The following is a 19,568-nucleotide window of genomic DNA, read 5'->3' as shown; positions in this document are numbered from 1 at the left end:
AAGGTATTATAACAAAAGTTAATTACTCTCCCTCCATCCTAAATTAATTTAGGACGTCCTCTTTTAAGAAAAACCAAACTCGGGAACTTTTGATCAATAGTCATACAAATTATATATATGCTAAATATTATGCATATTATATCACTAGATTAAATATTTTAAAGTAACTTTTATGTAATGCTAATTTCACATTTGTTGAGAACATAATATGGAATATATTAATGGTCAAAGTATGTCATTAAAGACTGTGTAAAAACACTATAAACCTTATAATTTAGGAGGGGGAGTAATATTTAATGTTGTATTGTATATTATATCGTAATAGAAAATTATAGTCAAAGATATGCTTGAAGACCTTGTTGTTGTTCAAAACGTCAATAATTATCTAACTAAAAAAGACGCTAATATTAGAAAAGGATCTAATATTAAGTAATTAGAAGGAGTGAGACTTTGAAACCCAGGTCATCTAGCCCGTCCCTCGTGGAATTAGCCAAAAGACCATGGGCGTTTCTCAATAATACATAACTGGAGAGTAGCCACTACCTTGATAGGCTACGAGTTTTTATTTTCCTCCTGAGCAAACTGTAGTCACTTGAGTTTTTTTTTTTTTAATCCAGTCAGTCAGTCACATGAGTTGAGCAGCATCAAGTGGGAGAGAGGGTGTCCCTTGATGCCCGAGTGATCGCTCGCGCCTGAGGAGAGACCGGAATCCTTGCTCTTTTTTCTTCCGTGTGATCAGGAAACAACCACAAGAAAAGGCCTGCGCGCATGCATCCCAGCAAATCCCACATGCCTTTTGGAGTCCATGAAAATTCCAGCCTTTATCTTCAGCCGTTCAAACATCAAAGTCATCGAGCCCATGATAACAGTATCAAGCACATCTTTGGCCAAAAAAATACAACTTCTTTTTAAAGAAAACCTACATGCGTATTTGAAGCTAAGCCTATTTTTTATGTATTTCTAATTTAAGCCCAACTTTTTTTTTGACTTCAAAGAGGGAATTTTATTGATTACGGAAGAGAGGATTACATTCTTGGTCTATCAAGTCTAAGATTCCTGCGGGAGCACACAACTACCACTCCACACACGATCTAGACCTCATAGCCATTTGAGAGCATGAGCAATCCTATTTGCTTCCCTCTTGATCTTGCAAACCTGCACACTTTGGAGACACTACATCATCCCTCTCGCTTCCTTTATTGTCGCTGCCCAGGGTGATCTTGACAGCTCCTGTTGTGACAGAGCCTTGAACACCTCTATGTTGTCAGTTTCCAAGATTATTGGCATATGAATCCATTCCATGGCTGCCCTTAATCCTTCTAGACATGCCAATGCCTCAGCTTGGACAGCAGTAGCACAGGATTTCAGAGTTTTTTGCGCAGCAAACAGCACTAAACCCCTGCAGTCCGTAATGATGATTCCAGCAGCTGAAACTCCTGTGTCTTCTATAAAACCAGCATCCACATTTACCTTTGCTGAACCTTCGGGAGGGGCGTGCCATTTATCAACCTGATTGGTTGTCTAAACCTGCACTAATTTCTCCATTGGTTCATCATACATTAATCCTTTTCCTTTGATGTCATCGCTTTGTTGTCGGATCGGCAACTGTACCTTCTCATAGTTGACGAGGAAACTTACAGACTCTGCAATTGTGGCTGTCCCCTTTCCATCGATCATATCGTTCCTGAGGAACCATGCTCTCCACACGCGGTCCTTGCGCCCTTGACCGCCCTATGTCGGTTCCCCCTCCCAAACCACCTCTCCTCCATCTATAAAGCCCAGGCCGAGCCTCCCCATCTCATTCTCTCTCGGCATCTCTCTTCCACCGCTACCGCGCCATTGTTACCGCGTTGCAGCTGCCGACCTCGCCTCCCTTCGCCGCCGCACGTGCTGGTGAAGCCGGCGTGCGCGCGAGGAGCCGAAGAGGACTCCGGGCACCCTCCTTCTTCCCCTTCCCTGGCCCGAGGCCGGAGAGCCCGCCCTGCGCCGTTGGCCATCTCCCAGCGCCCGTCCTGACGCGATAGCCTTCCGTTCCCCTTCCTCGCTCTCTCTCGCCACCTCCAGCTCGCGTGGTAGCTCGGCTAGCCTCTCGAACACGCGTAGACGAAGCCCCAAGCCCCGCCGCCGAGCGGCATGGCCTTGCCGCCATTGCCGCCCGCTCCCGGAGGCCGCCGTCGTCGCTAGCCCTCCACGGCGTCGCTCTGCCTTATCCGACGCCGGAAATGGACTCCTTGAACCCCAGAGATGCTCCCTCCTCCTTGAATTGAATCCTCGTCGCCCCTCCGCCGTTTTCCCCTTTTCTCACCGCCGGCGTGCGCCGCCGCGATTTGTCGTCGCCGGCCTCTCTCCGGCGAATCCGAGCCAGTGGCTCACTTCCTCTCGTCCGTCCCATAGTTCCGGTGTACTCCCTCCCTCTCGAATCGTCGCTTTGTACCCCCGGTGAAACCACCGCCGTCCGCCGTCCGTCTCGGCCGGTCTCCTTCTTCCTCCTCTCGCCAGCCCGCGTGGCTGCCACGAAGGCGCCACGTCGGGGCCACATCGGCCGCGACCGGGTCAAGTACCTAGTCAGCCGCCGCCTCCCTTCCCCACCTGCGCGCGCGCGGTCCACGGTGCGCCAACCAGCTGCATGTGGGCCCGCCGCCATCTGATCCACCCGGCACACCGCCCACACACCGCACCCACCAAACCCTAGCACCGCACCCGCGTGCGCTCTCCCCACCGTGAACCTTGCCGCCGACATGTGGGCTCCACCCGGGACCCCGCGAGGTGCACCCGGTCCACCGGACCGCTCCCTCTCTTCCGCGCGCCCCTAATGGGCCGCCTCCTCGCGCCGGCCGGCCCATTAGTTCGGCCGAGCCGTGCCTCTCCTCTCGGGCCGCGCCCAAGCCGCCCTAGGAAGTCTAAATCACATCCCTCCTTCCTTTTCTTTTCCAAGGGATTTAATAAATCAATTTCCCCCTTGTTCCACAAATATCTTCCTTCGCCCAGAAATTCCACTTAAACTTCCAAAATTCATATCTCCCGATCCGTAACTCCGATTGACTCCGTTCCACTTCCAGTAATTCTCTAAAGTTGAGATCTATTTAATGGCACTATTAATTAGCCTAAATAGGATTTCTCTTTTGGTCCTTGTTTAGGTTTTTGATTGTTTGCGTATGGTCGTGGTTACCGGATTTTCGTCGATCGCGGGTTTTCTCAAAGATTCGTGAAGCTTCGTGAAGATCTTGAGCAAGGCAAGTCACCTTTGATCATCTTGCACCTATAATTTAAATTTAAGTATTTCTTTTTCGCAAATATTACATCAATAGGATTTACACAAGTAAATCGGGCGCGGCTTGCGAGATAACCTGCCGGCCCTAATCCTAATAGCTGCAATTACCCTCCTTGAATTATTGAACACTCAAACCTCCTTTGTCGACTGTTGTGCTTCGATGCACGAGCCTTCGGGCACGCGCATTGGAACACCTCCCCTAAAATTTAAATATCCAACGATGGGTAAAACTTGGGGTTTTATAAAAGACTTGGAAAACCCGACACCTGGGTCAGTGCTTGCGAACTAAATGAATTTCCAAAATCGCGGACCGGGGAACGTACCGGGAGTACGGTTTCCCACTCTTGCACTTAAGGACCTTTTTCCTTGGAATTTCATCCGAACATAAGACAAGTGCGACCACATGGGTGTAATGGGACGCCCCTGGCTGAGTAATTAGCTAATCTGGGGAGCCATGATGCCAAGAGACATGTGGATTCAACAGGGTGGTGCCGGGGAGAACCCCCGGGTTTCCTGGCACAGTATGGTCTGGGACCTAACCTGGTGTTGGTCTAGGACCCCTCTCGTTGGCATATGGTGAACCTGTGTCGGCTTTCGAAATGCCTTGTCGTGAAAGCCCCAAGTCACCAAACGTGTCTGATCCACACGGGCTAGGTGACCAAGGCTAGTAACGTCGTGTGGGTAAAGTGTACCCCCTCTGCAGAGGTTATTAAACTGTTCGAACAGCCGTGCCCACGGTCATGGGCGGATGTGAGGTGATTCCTAGCGTAGTTTTGTTTGACTACTGCTTTGTGAAATTGATGTTGTGGAATGGGATCAATGTTTGGAAAATCTGCAGCTGATGGGATCAGCTAGGCCCGAGTGGCCGTTTGAAAGTTGTTGGCCGGGTGCCAACCTTGAATCAATTCAAAGACTGATACATTGCACATACTCCGACTGGACGAGACGCACCGTCTCATCCGTGTCATTTGAGAAGCACTCACTTAGCTGTTCCAAAAAGGAGTTTAAATAAAATCAATTGCAAAAACAACAGCCTTTCCTTTGAAGCCTGCATTAAACACTTAATTCCCATGGCTTGCTGAGTACGAAAGTACTCACCCTTGCTCTATATAAATATATATATAGTTCCTCCGTCTTGAAGAGAAGATGAAGTGAAGCGAAGATTAGGGTTTCGTCCTGGTTCCCAGCCGTCACCTGTGGTGTTGGGTGTTAGTTCGTTGGTTCCGCTGCTGCTGCTGCTGTTGTTGGTGTTTCCTCGTTCGTGTCGTCGGTTGCATTCTCGGGCTGTTCTGAGCTGCAACCTAAGTTAAGGTAAATAAGTCCTCTATTTATTTTAAGGATTGCTATGATTCCTATTTGTCACCGTGGGTACCAGCACTATGTCCTGGGACTGGTACCGAGATCGCGGTTTCGTAGGAAGCGGTTCACGCCGTTTTCCCTACGACACGCTCCTGTCAGGTGCCGTTGTACGGCGGTACCAGTTTGGGGTGTGACACCGCAAAACCGGATACGATACATCCTCCAACTTATAAAACCTGTGCAAATGAGATCCCTCGGTAGTATTGTCTGCATCTTTGGCTGGCGTGGCACCTACGTGGCTTATTTGACTAGGTATTCGTCCCATGTAGCAATTTGATCCGAAAGAAATAAAGGAGCAAAATTGAAAACTAAAAAAAATTAAAACAAAATATGTGCGGCCCATATGTCAATCAAACAAGAAAATTAAAAATAGTACGACCCACTGACATGTGAATCCCACTTCCTCCACCTCACCCTCTCTACCTCTATCTCCTCTCTCCCCGTCGGTGAGAGCGCACAGAGAGGGACAAGGCGGGGAGGCCGGTGAGCGGGGTCGGGAGAGAGGCGGCCGGAAGACTGGCGAGGGGGGCCTCCCATAGCCTCGGCTACCAACCAAATCCATACCAACCATGCCTCTCCACCTCGTGGAACATGGGCAACACCCGCTCATCCCCGACAAGTAGAGTATGGCGGCGGCGACTTGACCCACCCCCATCGCAAGGGGAGGAGGGGCAGGACGAGGGATCCCCTGGCAATTTGTGGAGGCGGTGAGGGAGGAGACTTCACTGCGGAGATGAGCGCAGTAGATGGTGGTAGCGATGAGGAGGGCACAACATATACTGGAGAGAAGAAGGGCGACGGTCGGCGTCACCGAGCTCAAGCGTCGCCTTGACTCCTCTCTCCCAAGCAGCGTGGGCAGCAGAGAGATAGATGACTCAATGGCAATGACCAATGGAGCGGACCAGCCGTCATCCTCCTCGACCACACCGACCGTGCCATCCCCAACCAGCCTTCCCGCACCCTGTACGTCGTCCTCAACCTCCACTTCCGTCGCACACCCACTCTCGAGCAGTCTAGGTGGCAGCAGTGTGAGATTGTCCGATGCCGCCTCGCCCTCCATCGAGGATGGGATCGAGGTGGATCCCCTCAAAAACCGTGGAGGCCGTTCCGGAGGTGGAGAACAAACACACCATCTTGGATTGTCATCCAGCCAGGGCTATCCCAGCCTCCGTCGACTAGCTAGCTAGTCTCGTCAACGTTGATGGGAAGCCGACCAGATGAAGGTGGTGGTGGCAGCGAGTTGGGGACGGCCGTGGCGACATCGACAAGGAGGGGAGATGGGAGAAGAGGTGGGGGTCGAGGAGAGGGATTGGTTGGAGGAGACGGGTAGGTAGGGTAGAGGATGGCGGCAAAGTACGCGGCATCATCTTGCCGATCCAGAGGACGCTCAGGCCGAGCTTCGCCAATTCCGACCATTCTCCTCCCTTTGGACCAATGGCGACAAGAGGAGAGGAGAGAGGGGAGAAGGAGGCGCTGCCATCCATGGAGATGGAGGGGAGGGTGGGATCTAGTGACTCGTAGGTCTCACTATTTTTTAATCTTTTGTCTGACTGATATATGTGCGCCACTTTTTTTAAAAAAATATATAATTTTTATATTTTGCTTCCAACGCCACAACACCGTCACGTAGGACAATGACCAATTCAAACCAGCCACGTAAGCACCACATCTGCCGAAACCGTCGTCCAAACTGCTTTTGGGACCTTACTTGTATAAACTTTATAGGTATAAACGGAAAAGAAGGATACAACCAGTAGGCATCTGCCCTATCTGTGGTGTAAAGGAGGAAAATGGTTTCCATGCGACTGTTGAATGTACAGTGGCGAGATCGTTGCGAGAAGCCATCAGAGAGTTCTGGGCGCTACCGCCGGAAAGGAAGTTTGCTATGACTGGGCCTGACTGGCTCCTTGTCCTGTTGGATAGCTTGAATAGTTCTGACAAGGCGCGTGTTTACACGGGCGCAAATGACCAGGCGGCGACAGGGCATGGCGGTGGTGGTCAGGGGAAAAAGCAGAAAAGGGAGGGGAAAAGGGAGCCCTGCTCCTTGCCGATTTGGGCGAGCAGAGGGAGGAGGGAGAGCGCGTGAGAGAGGCGCGCCCTCCCGGCTTTGGACGCACGCGCGCGGGGGCAGCGGGGCCGAGCGGCGTCAGAGCTGACGCGGCTGCGATCGGCCGGTCGGCCACCTCGCGAGCGCGCGCGGGATTGGGCGAAGGCGGTGGAGGTTTTGGGCAGCGATAGCAGGAAGAGGCGTTGGCGTGAGAGAGGAATAGAGAGGGAGCGAGAAAACGAGAGAGAGAGAGAGAGAGAGAGATCCTTCTCTCGGCGACGGCTCGTGCAGCACACGGGAGGGAGATGGCAGAGGAGAGAGATGGGCTGGGGAGGGGAAACGGGCTGAGAGGAGGGATGGGGCGAGGGAAAGGAATTCGGCCCACAAAAACAGAGGGAGGCAAAATAAACTTTTGCAGAGGAGATTGATTCGAAGAGAATTTGAACTTGGAATTTGACTTAGACTTTGGAATTGGGATCTGGATGAGAGGAAGGAGTCGAAGGAGGATTCAAGATGGGGTTTTGGATACTTTGGATCTGGGGAAGTATTTGGCGATGATTCAAAGAGAGGGATAGAATTTCGGAGTTTGATTTGGAGACTTGAGTCGGAAGGGGAATTTCGAGGAGGCAATTTTTGATGGTGACGAGAGGGATCAAGGATGGATTTGAATTGAGATCTTGGCACAACTTAGACTATCACTCAAAGAACAAAATTTTTGAAATTAGAATTTTGCCGAATTAGTTTTTAACGCCTCACGAAAAGCGAAGCGTTACATGCAGTGAGGGACAAATTTCAGACTCAGTGGCAAAAATGAGGAGCTGAAAGTGAACTTATTTCCATTGCACAAAATCCAACAATAAAAATTCCGTGCCGAAAACGAAAAAGCTTGTGGGATAAAAGTGGAAATTCCACTGATCGCTTACGCTTTAGCATTCTCGCGCCCCAGGGAGCATCGTCGAGTGAAACTCCCGTCTAAATACGGAGCCCAAAGCTACACACGGCCCACATGTGATAGCCGAAAATGCGCAAGAATAAGTTCACCTGTTGTCCCTCAACTTTACACCGAGTTGGTTTGACATCCCTTATCCCCAATACCAGAAATCTTAACCCCTAAACTGTACTAAAACCGTGCAATCTGGATGCTACAACAGTATGGATATCTGGTTTCGCTGACATGACATTCTAGTAAGCAAAATAAAAAATAAAAAATTATGTAGGTCCTACTTGTGAGCCGCACTTTTCTTCCTTTTCTTTTCTTTTTGGATAGGGATGGGGATGGGGATAGGGATGGCCGGCGCGAGATAGGGGAGGCGAGAAGCGGCCGGCGGGGGGCTCCTCAGCTGCCGCCGCCACTCCCGAGATCTGAAGAGCAGCCTCCACCTCTGCACACCTCATATGCCTCCTCCTCCGCCTCCACCCGCCATCGCATTGAAGGGAGGTGAGCCTCCTGGCGGCGGTGAAGGGAGCGCCTCTGCCACGCTTGACGAAGGGAGGTGAGCCTCCGCCTTCACCCGTTGCAGCGGTGAAGGGAGGTGAGGACCTCTTGGGCGGATGGTGATGGTGGCGGCAGTGGTGGGAATGAGGGGGGAGGGAGGGGACATCGAAGATGGAGGAGGACCTCTTGCCAAAGACATGGTGCCCCCCGCCTCTTCCTCCTCCTCCCCGCGCTGCCGCTCTCGGCTGTCCTACTCACCCTCGCCGCTGGTGTCACCCCCGCTGCCATTGTCGCTGGCCGCTAGCCGCCGCCGCTGCACCGATAAAGTCCGCCGCCGTTGTTGGTGTCAGCCTGTGAGTCCAACCAGATGAAGGTCGTGGACTCGAGCAGCTTGGTGGGCCCCACAAGCTGGATGGCAAGGAGGAAGTCGACGATGTCTTTGCGGCCCTCCATGTGCTGCCTGCCGCTGCCACTTGGGAAGAAAAGAAAAGGGCGGCTAACATGTGGGCCTCACATATATTTTTTATTTTTTTCTGACTAGGATACCACATCAGCGAAATCAGACATCTATACTGCTATGGGACCTAAATTGAATGGTTTTGTATTGTTTAGGGATAAAGATTTCTGGTATTGAGGATAAGGGAACTCGGTGTAAGGTTGTGGCACGATAACGCGCAGGATAACGCGCGGCGCAGCCTTATCGCGGCCCAAAGATGCGAACTGTGCGCGTGAACCGTGCCTGCCACCTAGTACTAGTTTCTACCATGGAACTACTACTACTTGTAAGTTCATGGTAGCGTTTCTCTTTTGTCATCAGCTCATCAACATCTCTCTGCTCCAACCTCCATGAAAGCCTAAAAGCTCATGCAACTCAAGTAGGCTCTTCTGATTTCAATCTCCTTGTGCAAATACTGGTACGAGTTGCAAAGAGCGATTTACTGGGACTACTCGCAGAAAAATAACTGGAGATCGATCAACACTCATAAGAAAAAAAGTAACACGATATTTGCAGCTGTTTAAAGTACATAGTACGGCAAGAGACCACACCTTAGTACATGCAAGCAACAACCATATAAACTACTACACATGGAGAATGAACAGACATGTTCTTAAGAAAGGAACATATATGTGACATAAGAAAGCTCGAGTTCAACAATATTATACTAACTCACACTGTCACGTTTTATTGGTGTTCTTGAACTCAAATTAACCGACATCTTCTTTTCGTCATCGTCTTTTGTTTCATCATTTGGCTTTGTCCCACTCGGTCCAGCTTCATCATCCCTTACTCCACCATGACCAGCAGCTGCCCGCTGTTGTGCTGAAAAAGATGCCTGATTGCCACTTACACTTTCTTCCTGCTGCTCTGCTTCATTATCATTTGGAGATTCCTGCTGTGGCCAGAGATTGCTTTCTTGTATGTTGCAATGAGAAAGAATGGCCCAGATTTGAGTTACGAACTCGCCACCGGTTGAAAGGCATTTCTTGTGAGCTGCTGCATTCCAAGAGGGAGCTATATGTACTAACATTTCGGCCCACACCCCAGCCAACATCTCCCAACGATCCATGACTTCAGTTTCAACCAAGGACTTAGCAACTTGTGCACTTCTCGCGAGTATCACACTTGGGTGACGTCTGTTCATATTATCGACATTCACAACATCCCCATGATACATCAGTTTTCTGTATATGCTCTGCAGGTTGTCAGATCCCTTTAGAACATCTGAAGCCTCTTTCACGGTGCTTTCAAATACCTCCGCAGAACTTAAGTAGGTATCAGGTAGCAAATCTGGCTCTGAGACAAGCAGATAGGCACAGTATCTTGAAATACAACTTGCGACTATGTAATTAGCTTGCAGTGCACCTTCCAGCCTTTCTTCCTTTACAACGTATGGCTGGGAGTTCTTACCAGCCTTGACTGCATGCTGCAGCTCAGAATCAGTTAAGCATCCGTTGTAACGTTGAGAAAGCTCAATCTCGCATAGGGTCGTTGCTATATGCCACACGAGGATGATGTGGGAGCATGGAAGTCCAAATGTCGAAAACAATATTGGGAAATTTGGCTCCAAAGAATCTCGCTCAAGGTTTTGTGAGCAGAGAGACCTCAAAATGGCTGACTTCACGTCTTCTGGCAGCTCGATTGATTTGCCTGGTTTCTCGCCATCTCTTCGTCTTGCGAACAATCCAAGGGTTCCATAGTAGAGAATGTTCCACTTGCAAGGCCTGTAATTAAATGATTGAAGGAATTCATACTGATTTACCTTATTGTGCCAATGGTGGACAATTTTGGACCTTCGAGTGCATAGAAGCCAGAGAAAGCCCTTGCAAAGCCATCGTGGAGCATGCTTAAAGCTGTCGGCAGTGTACTCGCACAGCACCATCACCTTGGTCCAGTCTGACAGCAAGTAGATGATCATCTTCCAAAGCTCCTTGAACACGATGATGAACATGAACCCCCACGTAATGATGATATCAACGTTGGCGCCCCCCTGCTTAGGCTTGTAAATTTTATGGAGATCCTTTCCAAGCCAAACAGTGAAAGCAATTGTTAGCACAGGGTGGCAGGAAGCAAAGATTGGGAAGCCACGCCAGAAGAGGACGGGGTATCTTGTGTAGAAGTAGTCGTTGAGGAACGCGAGCTCTGATCTCACAATCCTGAAGGTCTTCTCGCTGTAGTTGCTTATTTGTGTAGCGAAATCCGCGTTGCCTTTGCCGATGATTTTACTGATTAATCTTCTGGTGTTGACGACACTGTCACTTGGCAGGCTCAAGTCATCAAATCTGCAACGGAGTAAGCGGTATAATGCAAAAGACAGGCACATGTCTTTCATCTGTGGTGTTAGGATGTCAGTCGAACTAGTGTCGCTTGCATCCTGCTGCCAAACCTTGTCAAGTGTGACGAGCATTTTCCTTCTGTGCTCTGGGACAAACAGAGTGAACTTGTACTCAGGAGGCTTCACTTCAACTGTTTGCTTCTGATCTCCAGATACCAAGTACTTGTATCCTCGCATTGTGGCTGTATCACCGTTCGCAGCAACGCCATCGGGGGTGCCCATGTATGCTGTCAGAAGCGGTGAGCTCCAGCCATGCAAGTAGGACCTTGTGGCGAGCCTGTACACCCTTAAGAGGTAGCCACATCTCACTACCTGCATCGCCCAAAGTGCCCAGATAGGATGCTTGAACCGGCTGTTGAACGTTGTGTTCAAGAATGCCACCCCTATAAGTGCCATCACCCTTGCTACCTCTGTAAACCGGCGGTTCTGTTGGTCAGGGATGCCGTACGCCGAGATGAAGCAGACGCTGCTCCGGAGGTTGACCAGCATCAGCGCCCACACCGGGAACAGGTCTTTCTTCAGCGAAGGCACACTCTGCATCAGCCCAATTGTGTAGATCAACGTGGAATCGCTTATGCCGTCTAGGATCAATAGAAAATACTTGATGAGGTTGTGGCGTGACCGATGACGGAACATGTCCAAGATAGACATCAGGAGGAACAATACGGCCGTGACCACCACCAGGAACTCGATCCGCATGACCATGGCCTCGTCTGATTTCAGAAATAGAAATATCGATTTGGCAATTTCACTCGGCTTCTCCATGTTTTTCTCCTATTAATTCTTCCGGTTTGAAGAGTTTAGGCTGAAAGAAAAAGTTCAACAACTTTGTTAAGGACGGTACATCGAACCAAGAAAAAAAAATCATCGGAGTAACTAAATCTTTTCCCACCGAAAATGCAGCAAATGATGAAATACCTATGCTCTCCATAGGCATCTACTTTTTCATCTCAACTAGCAAGGTGGCCCTCGCGCATGCGCCAGCATCCATATTGTTGAAACATAATAATATATATTGTTTGTTCAGAAATTATGACTCCTAAGCAATATGGCTGTTAGCAAAAATTTTGAGAATAAGGAACTCAAAGTTCTTGTGATTGAATTGCCTCGCAAAGGTTGGATTTTTTTTTCCTCTGTAGAAGTTCAACAATTTATATTTTTCTTCGGGGTTTTAAGGAACTTATTTGTTTGAAATAGGACCTGAATTATACAAATGTAATTAGTATGTGTAGTGTATTCATAGATTTTGAAGTGTTTTGCAGTAAATTATATTTTTGTCATGTAATTTGATTATATCGTGAATATAGTTTTGTCATGTAAATTATAGTAAATAAGTTAAATCTGATTTACATCATAAGTACTCATGAAACAAAAAGGGTAATGACTGCTTAATTAACAAAAACATAGTTTGCCTAATTTTTTTTTCAATTGAAATTAGCACATACTTACCTTTTTACTGGTGTATTTGTCACTACTAAAACTCTTTGCACAATATGACACATCATGCAATCACTCATATATATTTGTAAGCTATTTGTTTTTATTCTCTATCCACTCATTACTCGTTAGTATACTTTACTGACTCCTTCAAATTGTTTTCATGTTATTAACAAACCCGATCATTATTCAGTGATGATCTGATAGGTTCTCACCTTAGCAAAGCGGTTGAACTGTGGTACCAGTAACCACGCTTTGCCATGCATGTAGAAGGCAATGACGTGTGCCTGCCTTGGGTGGACGGTCCGAGGGAGGTCTTCAGAGGCTTTTTTTCTTAAAAAAAGGAATAGATTTGGCGATGGTAAAATATTTTTATTAAAAATAATCTAAAATAGTGGGTAAATTAGTTAATATAGATCACAAATTGTTAATTTCGTAGGTACAAACATAAAATATTGTAAACATTGCTTTTAAACAGTGCAGTATTTAAAAATAATAGTATAGAATGGTCCACCGATTTAAGAAAAAAATTTATTATTATTAATTTAATGGGTAAAAAATAATTTTATAAACTTTATTTCTAAACATTGTAGAGCTAATTTTGTCACGAATGTTTTGTAAAAAGTTATATAATGATATATAATGTTTGTAAGAATTATAATTATTTGAAGTTTATTATCACTAATAATAATAATTGTTATCTCACCTATATACAGGAAGAAAAAGAAGGAAGGTGGGGGAAGCGGATGTATATCTCTATGTCTTTTATGTTTTTTGGGCTTTTCTTTTAAGGTAGTATGTTATTCTTGTTTATATGTTATGAGCATCTTCGAAGACTGGGCCGGTAAATCCTGGAGAGATTTACGAAGTCACCACAGGCGCCTCGCTGTCGAGGAGTACGTCGCCTACCACTGAAAGCACAACGCCGTTAAATCCTGAAAAATTCGCTCTCATGGGGAGTCGAACCCAGGACCTCAGGTGCTACTGAGCCTCTTGTAACCATTAGGCTACGGGCCCTTTCGCTGGCCCTTTTTTTTTTTGACAAGGAGTACCTACTTACTTTTCTCTGTCTTTTTTTACGTACTTTTTTTGGGTAATGCCTTTTGTAGATTAGAGGAATGGAGGTTCTTTTAATAGATTTGATCCGATGGTATAAAATAATGGGTCCACAAATTTAAGTGAAAATCGAGAGCTAGATGTTTTGCTCTTTTTAGAATTCCTAGGATTTTCTCTAATTTATTAGAGTGCCACGTGGCGAGTTGAGAGCGTTTTGAGGAAGTTTAATGGACTTTTAATATATAATATAATATAATATAATACATATATATATATATACATAGATATATATATATATATACATATATATATATATATATATATATATACATATATATATATATATATATATACATATATATATATATATATATATATATACATATATATATATATATATATATATACATATATATATATATATATATATATATGTTAGTATCGCAATAAAGTTTGTTCAAATTAAGGGCACTTTAAGGGAGCTTGCATGGTAATCTGGAAGATCAAGTCACTGATTAGGTGGATGGTATTATTATTTGTTTAAAAAGATGCAATTGGAGATACCATAGGCTCTTTAATTTTATCCTCTCAAAATTCAAACTATTCGGAATTAATAGATGCAAAGTTGAACATATCTTGAATTCTCAAGTTTGTCTTATTAATTTAATTTTGAAATTCAAAATTTGCAATTAAAGACCAATCCATTTGACACCTAGAACTCTTCACTTTTGAAGTAGTGTTCTCCAGGATATATACCAGCTGCTACCAATTGGAAGATATGATAAAGTTTGCGTGGTGACAATCTTTTTTTTTCTTTTCTAAATTGTACTCCTACATGAACACTTTTCTCAATTATATTTATTTTCAACCAGAATTTCAGGTATTTAAAAATTGTATTTCTACGTGGACTCTTCCTCTTTATACTATTTTTCAATACAAGTTTATAATATTTCCAAATTGTACTCTTGCATTAAATATTTTCTTATAATATTTTTTATGTGAATTTTAGGCATTTCTAAATTGTATTTATGCATGACTCTTCCTGTTAATATTATTTATTTTTAATCCGAATTTTTGATGTTCTTAAATTTATTTATATATGAGCTCTTTTCCAAATATTAATTATTTAGATATTTTAATCCGAATTTCATATTTTCCCTAACTTGTATTTCTACATGTACTCTTATGTGAATATTAATTATATTTTATCTATTAGGACAAAATTTGATTTTTCTTTAAATTGTATTTATACATGGCTATATTTATTTTTATTCAAAATTTCAAATGTTTTAAATTGTAGATTTACTTCGACTCTATTTTTTTATTAATGTGGGAAAGTTTTAGGTCGTGGGAGTGAACTTTGGTATTTTTTATTAATTTATTGAGTTAATAATTGTGACCAATAATTTCAATTATTGTAAATTAACATGCTAACCCCAAAGAACTGAAAAAATGAGCATAAGTTTGAAAACTCTAACCATGTATAGTAATTAATTCGGAATTGCTAGAAAACTTCTACAAGTTTTTTTACTCCCAAAACTTTCAGATTCGTGACCATTAGATCGCTTCGAGATTTGTGTATGAAGGAAAAAAATGAGAAAATTTTTTTACACATGTCACGCGTAAGATCCCGTTGCTAATCAGCCAAATAATAGTTGAATACAAGTTTTATATAAGTTATATTGTAATTACAATGTAGTTAAAGTGTAGTTATAGTATAGTTACACTACAGTTATAGTGCAATTACAGTATAGTTATATCCGAAAGTTTTTCACTCAAAAAATTTGTGGCAGTATTTTAATACTCCTATTAGCGATTAACGTACAGTTACTCCAAATCTACTAGTGACTAGTACAGGATGCTACCGGCGACGACTATTGTGACTAATTAATTTAATTTTGGGGGTGCAGAACTGCAGATAGAGCATTTACAAAAGCCAGCGGGATTAATTCTTACCGAGTGGTTGTTCGGAGCGGGGAGATCGAGTTTGTCCGACGACGTTGCTCAGGTCCGGCACGAGGAGATCGACATACGCCGCCGTTGGGTCTCAGGGGGGGAACTACAACGGGATGATCAGTTTCAGTTCTTCAGCTGCAAGCCTGCAATTAATCGATCGGGTGCTCCAGTTCAGAGGATTTTGCGGGTTGTTCTAGCTAGCTAGGGACGAATTCGAACTACGTGATCGAGGAAGTACATTTGTGTAGATTAATCTCACTGATTTGATAGATTCTTCGGAAGAATTGAAGGGCTTCGCGCGGCGAGGGCCGTTCGTCGGGTTGCTGTTGGAGCGAAGGCAGCCACGGGCGCTAGCTCGACGGCGTAGACTGCGTGAAAAAAAAAAAAAACAAGAAGACAAGGTAAGATAAATGAGGTCAGTGTGTGAGGTCTAGAAGGTAGTGATGACATGGTTAATTAACATGCGCGTACGTGCTCACCGGTGGCGACTGCCGACGAGGCGCGCGATCGAGCGCGTCTGTTCCCGGTGAACCACGAGCGACCAGGCTCAGATTATAGGAGAAGATAGGCGAGAGCGAGCTGATGAGTGGTGTGGCGCAGAGATCCGGAGTATATAAAGAAAATGGGGTTTGGCTTTTGGTACTCACGGACACGGGCTCCCGCGTGTCCCGACGGTACGTCGACCTCGCGTAGTCGCGTAGAGCGAGATGGAAACGGGCCGATAGAAGCAAGCGTCGCAGAGGAGCTGTCGTGGAGTACGTAATGGTTATACGGTTAACCGCTGCTTAAAAAAAATTATAAAAATTAAAGATGTTTTTGTCAGAATTTTGATACGTCATCCGTGTTTAAATCGGTTTTAATTTTATGTTTACTTATAAACAAGAAATTGCCGTCTTCTCTAAAAATGGAAAAAAGAAAAGTCCGACTAAAGAAAGGTAAAAAAAAAAGTAGAAAAAGAAAAGTCCGACTTAACGAGCGAAAAAAAAAGCTTCCGTTGTTAGTAGAAAATGAAAAAAAACATCTCGTGTCCGACTCCAGTAGAAAAAGAAAAAAAATCTCCCAGTAAAAAAAAGTCAGTTTGGTTTTTTTCACCGGTATTTTCTCCTTTTTTTTCTGTGCACGCAAAAGAGTTATTTATGCGCGCACACTAAGGCTTTTGGTTTTTTGGTTTTTTTAATCCGATTTATTCACCGTACACCTCCCGGACACTTTTGGTTTTTTTGGTCAATCTTTTTGTCACTGGTTTTTTCTCACGTGCGCTTTTTTTTTCTCATCCAGTATTTTAATCCCATCTGTGTGCCGCACGCCTCCCGAGGAGAACCCTAGCACCGCGCCACCGCCATATCGATTCTGCATTTTATCCTCCAATTTGATTGCAAAAATTTTTTTTCTCACTCCTCTCTCATCATTTTCTTCATGATTTTCCCTTCGATTCAGCTTTAATTGCCAGATTTAATCTCTGTTTTAGAGTTGCCGATGATGATAACGATCTTCCCCGATTATTTTTATCCCGAGTTTTATGCTCTGATTTTGGGGAAAATGGAAAGAGTAGATCAAGTGAATCAAAAACCCTTGACCAATTTTGGCTGATCGAGAAAAATTCTGCCGGATTTGATGGGGAGATTTGCTCTGGTAACCGTACAAGCACGGGATTATCTTCAGGAGGTTGAATATGGTAGTCATCTTCCCCGGCATGGGACTACAGGAGGTTGAATGTCGCGCCCAGAAGTTCTTTTCCCTAGCAAAAATTCAATTAATAAATGGTTGGAAGAAATTATTTGTTTAAAGGCAAAAGAGAAACCCTAAATTAATAAATGCAAATAATAATCGGAATCGGCATGTGGAATTTTTCTTGGATTCTACATGTCAAAATATGCTAACAGGATTTTTAGTGGAATTTTCAGAGCCTTAGAAATAATTTTAACCAATTAAAAATGAGCATGTGCAATATATTAATCCCAGGAAAAAATCCTTTTCCTCTCTTTTCCTTCCTTTTTCTCTAGATGGGCCGTCGGCCCATCCCTCTCCCCGTGCTCGGCGCCCCTTCCTGGGCCGGCCCGCTTCTCCCGCCCCCTCCCGAAGTCCAGGTCGCCTCCCCCTCACTCCCTCGGGCGCTGACAGGTGGGGCCCACCTGTCAGCACCTTCCCCAACCTCCAGCCGGTCGGCAACCACCGGCGCCCCACCTCCTCCACTCCGCGCCCCGCGCCCGCGTCGCCGCGCCCACGTCGCCGCCCCCTTCCCCACGCCTTCCCGCCCCGCGCGCGCCCCGTAAGGGCGGGATTCGGTTTGAATCCCCCCCCCCCCAACTCTCTCTCCCCACTCCCCCACATCGGCGAGAAATCCGGCCGCCTCCCGGCCCCGTCCGCCCCTCCCGAGTCCATATAAACCATCCCCGCATTCTCCTCCTCCTTTTTCCTTTTTCCATCGGCCGCTCCCGAGCTCTCCACCGCTCCCACGCCACTACACCCGCCGCCGCTGCCTTTTCCACTCCTCCGGCCGCCGCTCGCCGCCGCTGGAGCCGCTGCCAAGCCAATCCGCCACCGCCAAAGCTACCCCGGCCGCCACATCCCCATCCAATCCCGCCGTCGGGGCCCGCTTCTCTCCGTGCGCCGGTGAGTACCACCATAGCTGCCGCTGTCGGCCATGGCTCTCGCTCGCCGTGGACACCTTCTCTCCATCTAACCTCTCTCACTTCCTCTCTTAGGGTGTCCCGGAGCTCGGCCGCCGTTCACCGTCGCCCTCCGGTCGCTCACCGTCGCCGTTTGCCGTCGTATCCTCCCGCGCCGGGCGAACCCCGGTGAGAACTCCCTCCCCTTCTCTTCCTCTCGCGCGCGCCGCCGCTCCCCGCATGCGCATCGCCGCGAAGCGCCGTCGCCCGCGTCGCCCGCCGCCGTCGGTGGCCGCTTGCCGCCGCCGCCCTCGCCATAACCGGCCGGCCGGCTTGAAGCCGAGCCGGACCGACCGGGCGCCTCGCCGCTTCCCTCCCCCCTTGTGACGCTGCCCGGTGGGGCCCACCCGCCGTTGCCACCTCCTCCCCCCATGAGCCGCCGCCCGGTGGGTCCCGCCTGCCAGCCGCCCCCTCTCCCTCTCTCTTGTGCCTCTGTCCAGTGGGGCCCGCATGTCGGCGCCGCCCCACCCCTTGCTGACGTCAGCCCTGGGGCAATATTGCGCAATAAATTGATTAAGGCTTTTCTTTAATAGTAAAAACACAGAGAATCTTCTAAAAATCATAACTAATTCATCCGAGCTCCGATTAAGTCCATTCAAGTCTCAGTAAATTCATAAAAATGTATAGAATCCATTAAAAATGGTTTTGCTTCCTGTTTCAGTAGTCTTATAGCATGTTTTGCTTGTGTGCTTTGTTTGTCGCGTAGATTTCGGTCGTTTCGTCGATCCGCGGTTTCTCGAAGACGTTGCTGTGGTCTCATCAGTGCGAGAGCAAGGCAAGTCATGCAATACAATTGATCATATTGTACCCAATTTACAAATATCCCGCATTTCTATTAAATATTGCATTGTTTTACAATATCATGTGGGATGGGTCCTATTACTCAGCCATATATTGTTTACCTTATGCCATTGATAACGTGGGTATTAAAATGACTAGATGTTGGTTTAGGAGATGCTTAGCCATGCTTAGTTCAACTAGTGCACAAAGGGGGATCACATTAAAGCATAGACTTGATTATTGGCATAGCTTTGATTTAGTGCCACCGTAATGGTGTTGGTTAATTAAAATACACGTCATGGTGGGCTGTGGGTGCATGGTCTTGCTAGTCGCACCCATGGCATTTAAGGACCGGTTCGCGGGATGCCCTGGAAGAACTTATCGTACTTACCACAAGCCAGCGTGGGCAACGGCTGGGCTTGTAGTGTAGCTTTTCTCTAGCCGACGTACCTAGGCGAGGGTGGGCGTGATGGAGTTGGGTCGGCCGGGGTGTCCAGTTGATCGGCTTCCGGATTCACCGCGGCACAAAAGGGGGGCTGCCCGTTGCCTGCTGGGGACGGGAGCGAACCTTAAGGTGTGGTGCGATCGGTTAGACGGGGTTATGCGAAGGGTCCTGTCACGGCTTCTTTCCGGTATGTCGTGGTGGCATGTCGGCGCACGGGAACGTGTCGTGGGGCTGTGTCTTGTGGGTACAGTTGTACACCTCTTATCAGAGTAAAACTAT

General features: G+C 46.7%; 1 protein-coding gene across 2 annotated transcripts; it reads right to left on the bottom strand.

The window, feature by feature from the left end:
* Positions 1–9,095: 9,095 nt before the first annotated feature.
* LOC4348765 (uncharacterized) lies at positions 9,096–15,980 on the bottom strand. 2 transcript variants are annotated; one of them, XM_015757887.3, is made up of 4 exons: positions 15,867–15,980; positions 15,634–15,763; positions 15,396–15,538; positions 9,096–11,751 (listed from the first exon to the last, which is right to left on the bottom strand). In XM_015757887.3, exon 4 carries the CDS (start codon positions 11,709–11,711, stop codon positions 9,276–9,278), a length of 2,436 nt encoding a protein of 811 aa, XP_015613373.1. In that variant the 5' UTR covers positions 11,712–11,751; positions 15,396–15,538; positions 15,634–15,763; positions 15,867–15,980; the 3' UTR covers positions 9,096–9,275. The 2 variants fall into 2 exon arrangements, with proteins under 2 accessions (XP_015613373.1, XP_015613374.1); XM_015757888.3 differs by having other exon boundaries at positions 15,875–15,977.
* Between the last annotated feature and the right edge of the window lie 3,588 nt (positions 15,981–19,568).

Source organism: Oryza sativa, chromosome 10 (genome assembly GCF_034140825.1).
Source record: "Oryza sativa Japonica Group chromosome 10, ASM3414082v1".
NCBI classification, from domain to species: domain Eukaryota; kingdom Viridiplantae; phylum Streptophyta; class Magnoliopsida; order Poales; family Poaceae; genus Oryza; species Oryza sativa.
The sequence above is the reverse complement of the archived record's forward strand: the minus strand, read 5'-3'. Positions and strand labels throughout refer to the sequence as shown.

What these genes read in the sequence shown, in the direction of transcription:
- LOC4348765 (XM_015757887.3), bottom strand. Translation starts at nt 11,711, where the DNA reads ATGGAGAAGCCGAGTGAAATTGCCAAATCGATATTTCTATTTCTGAAA.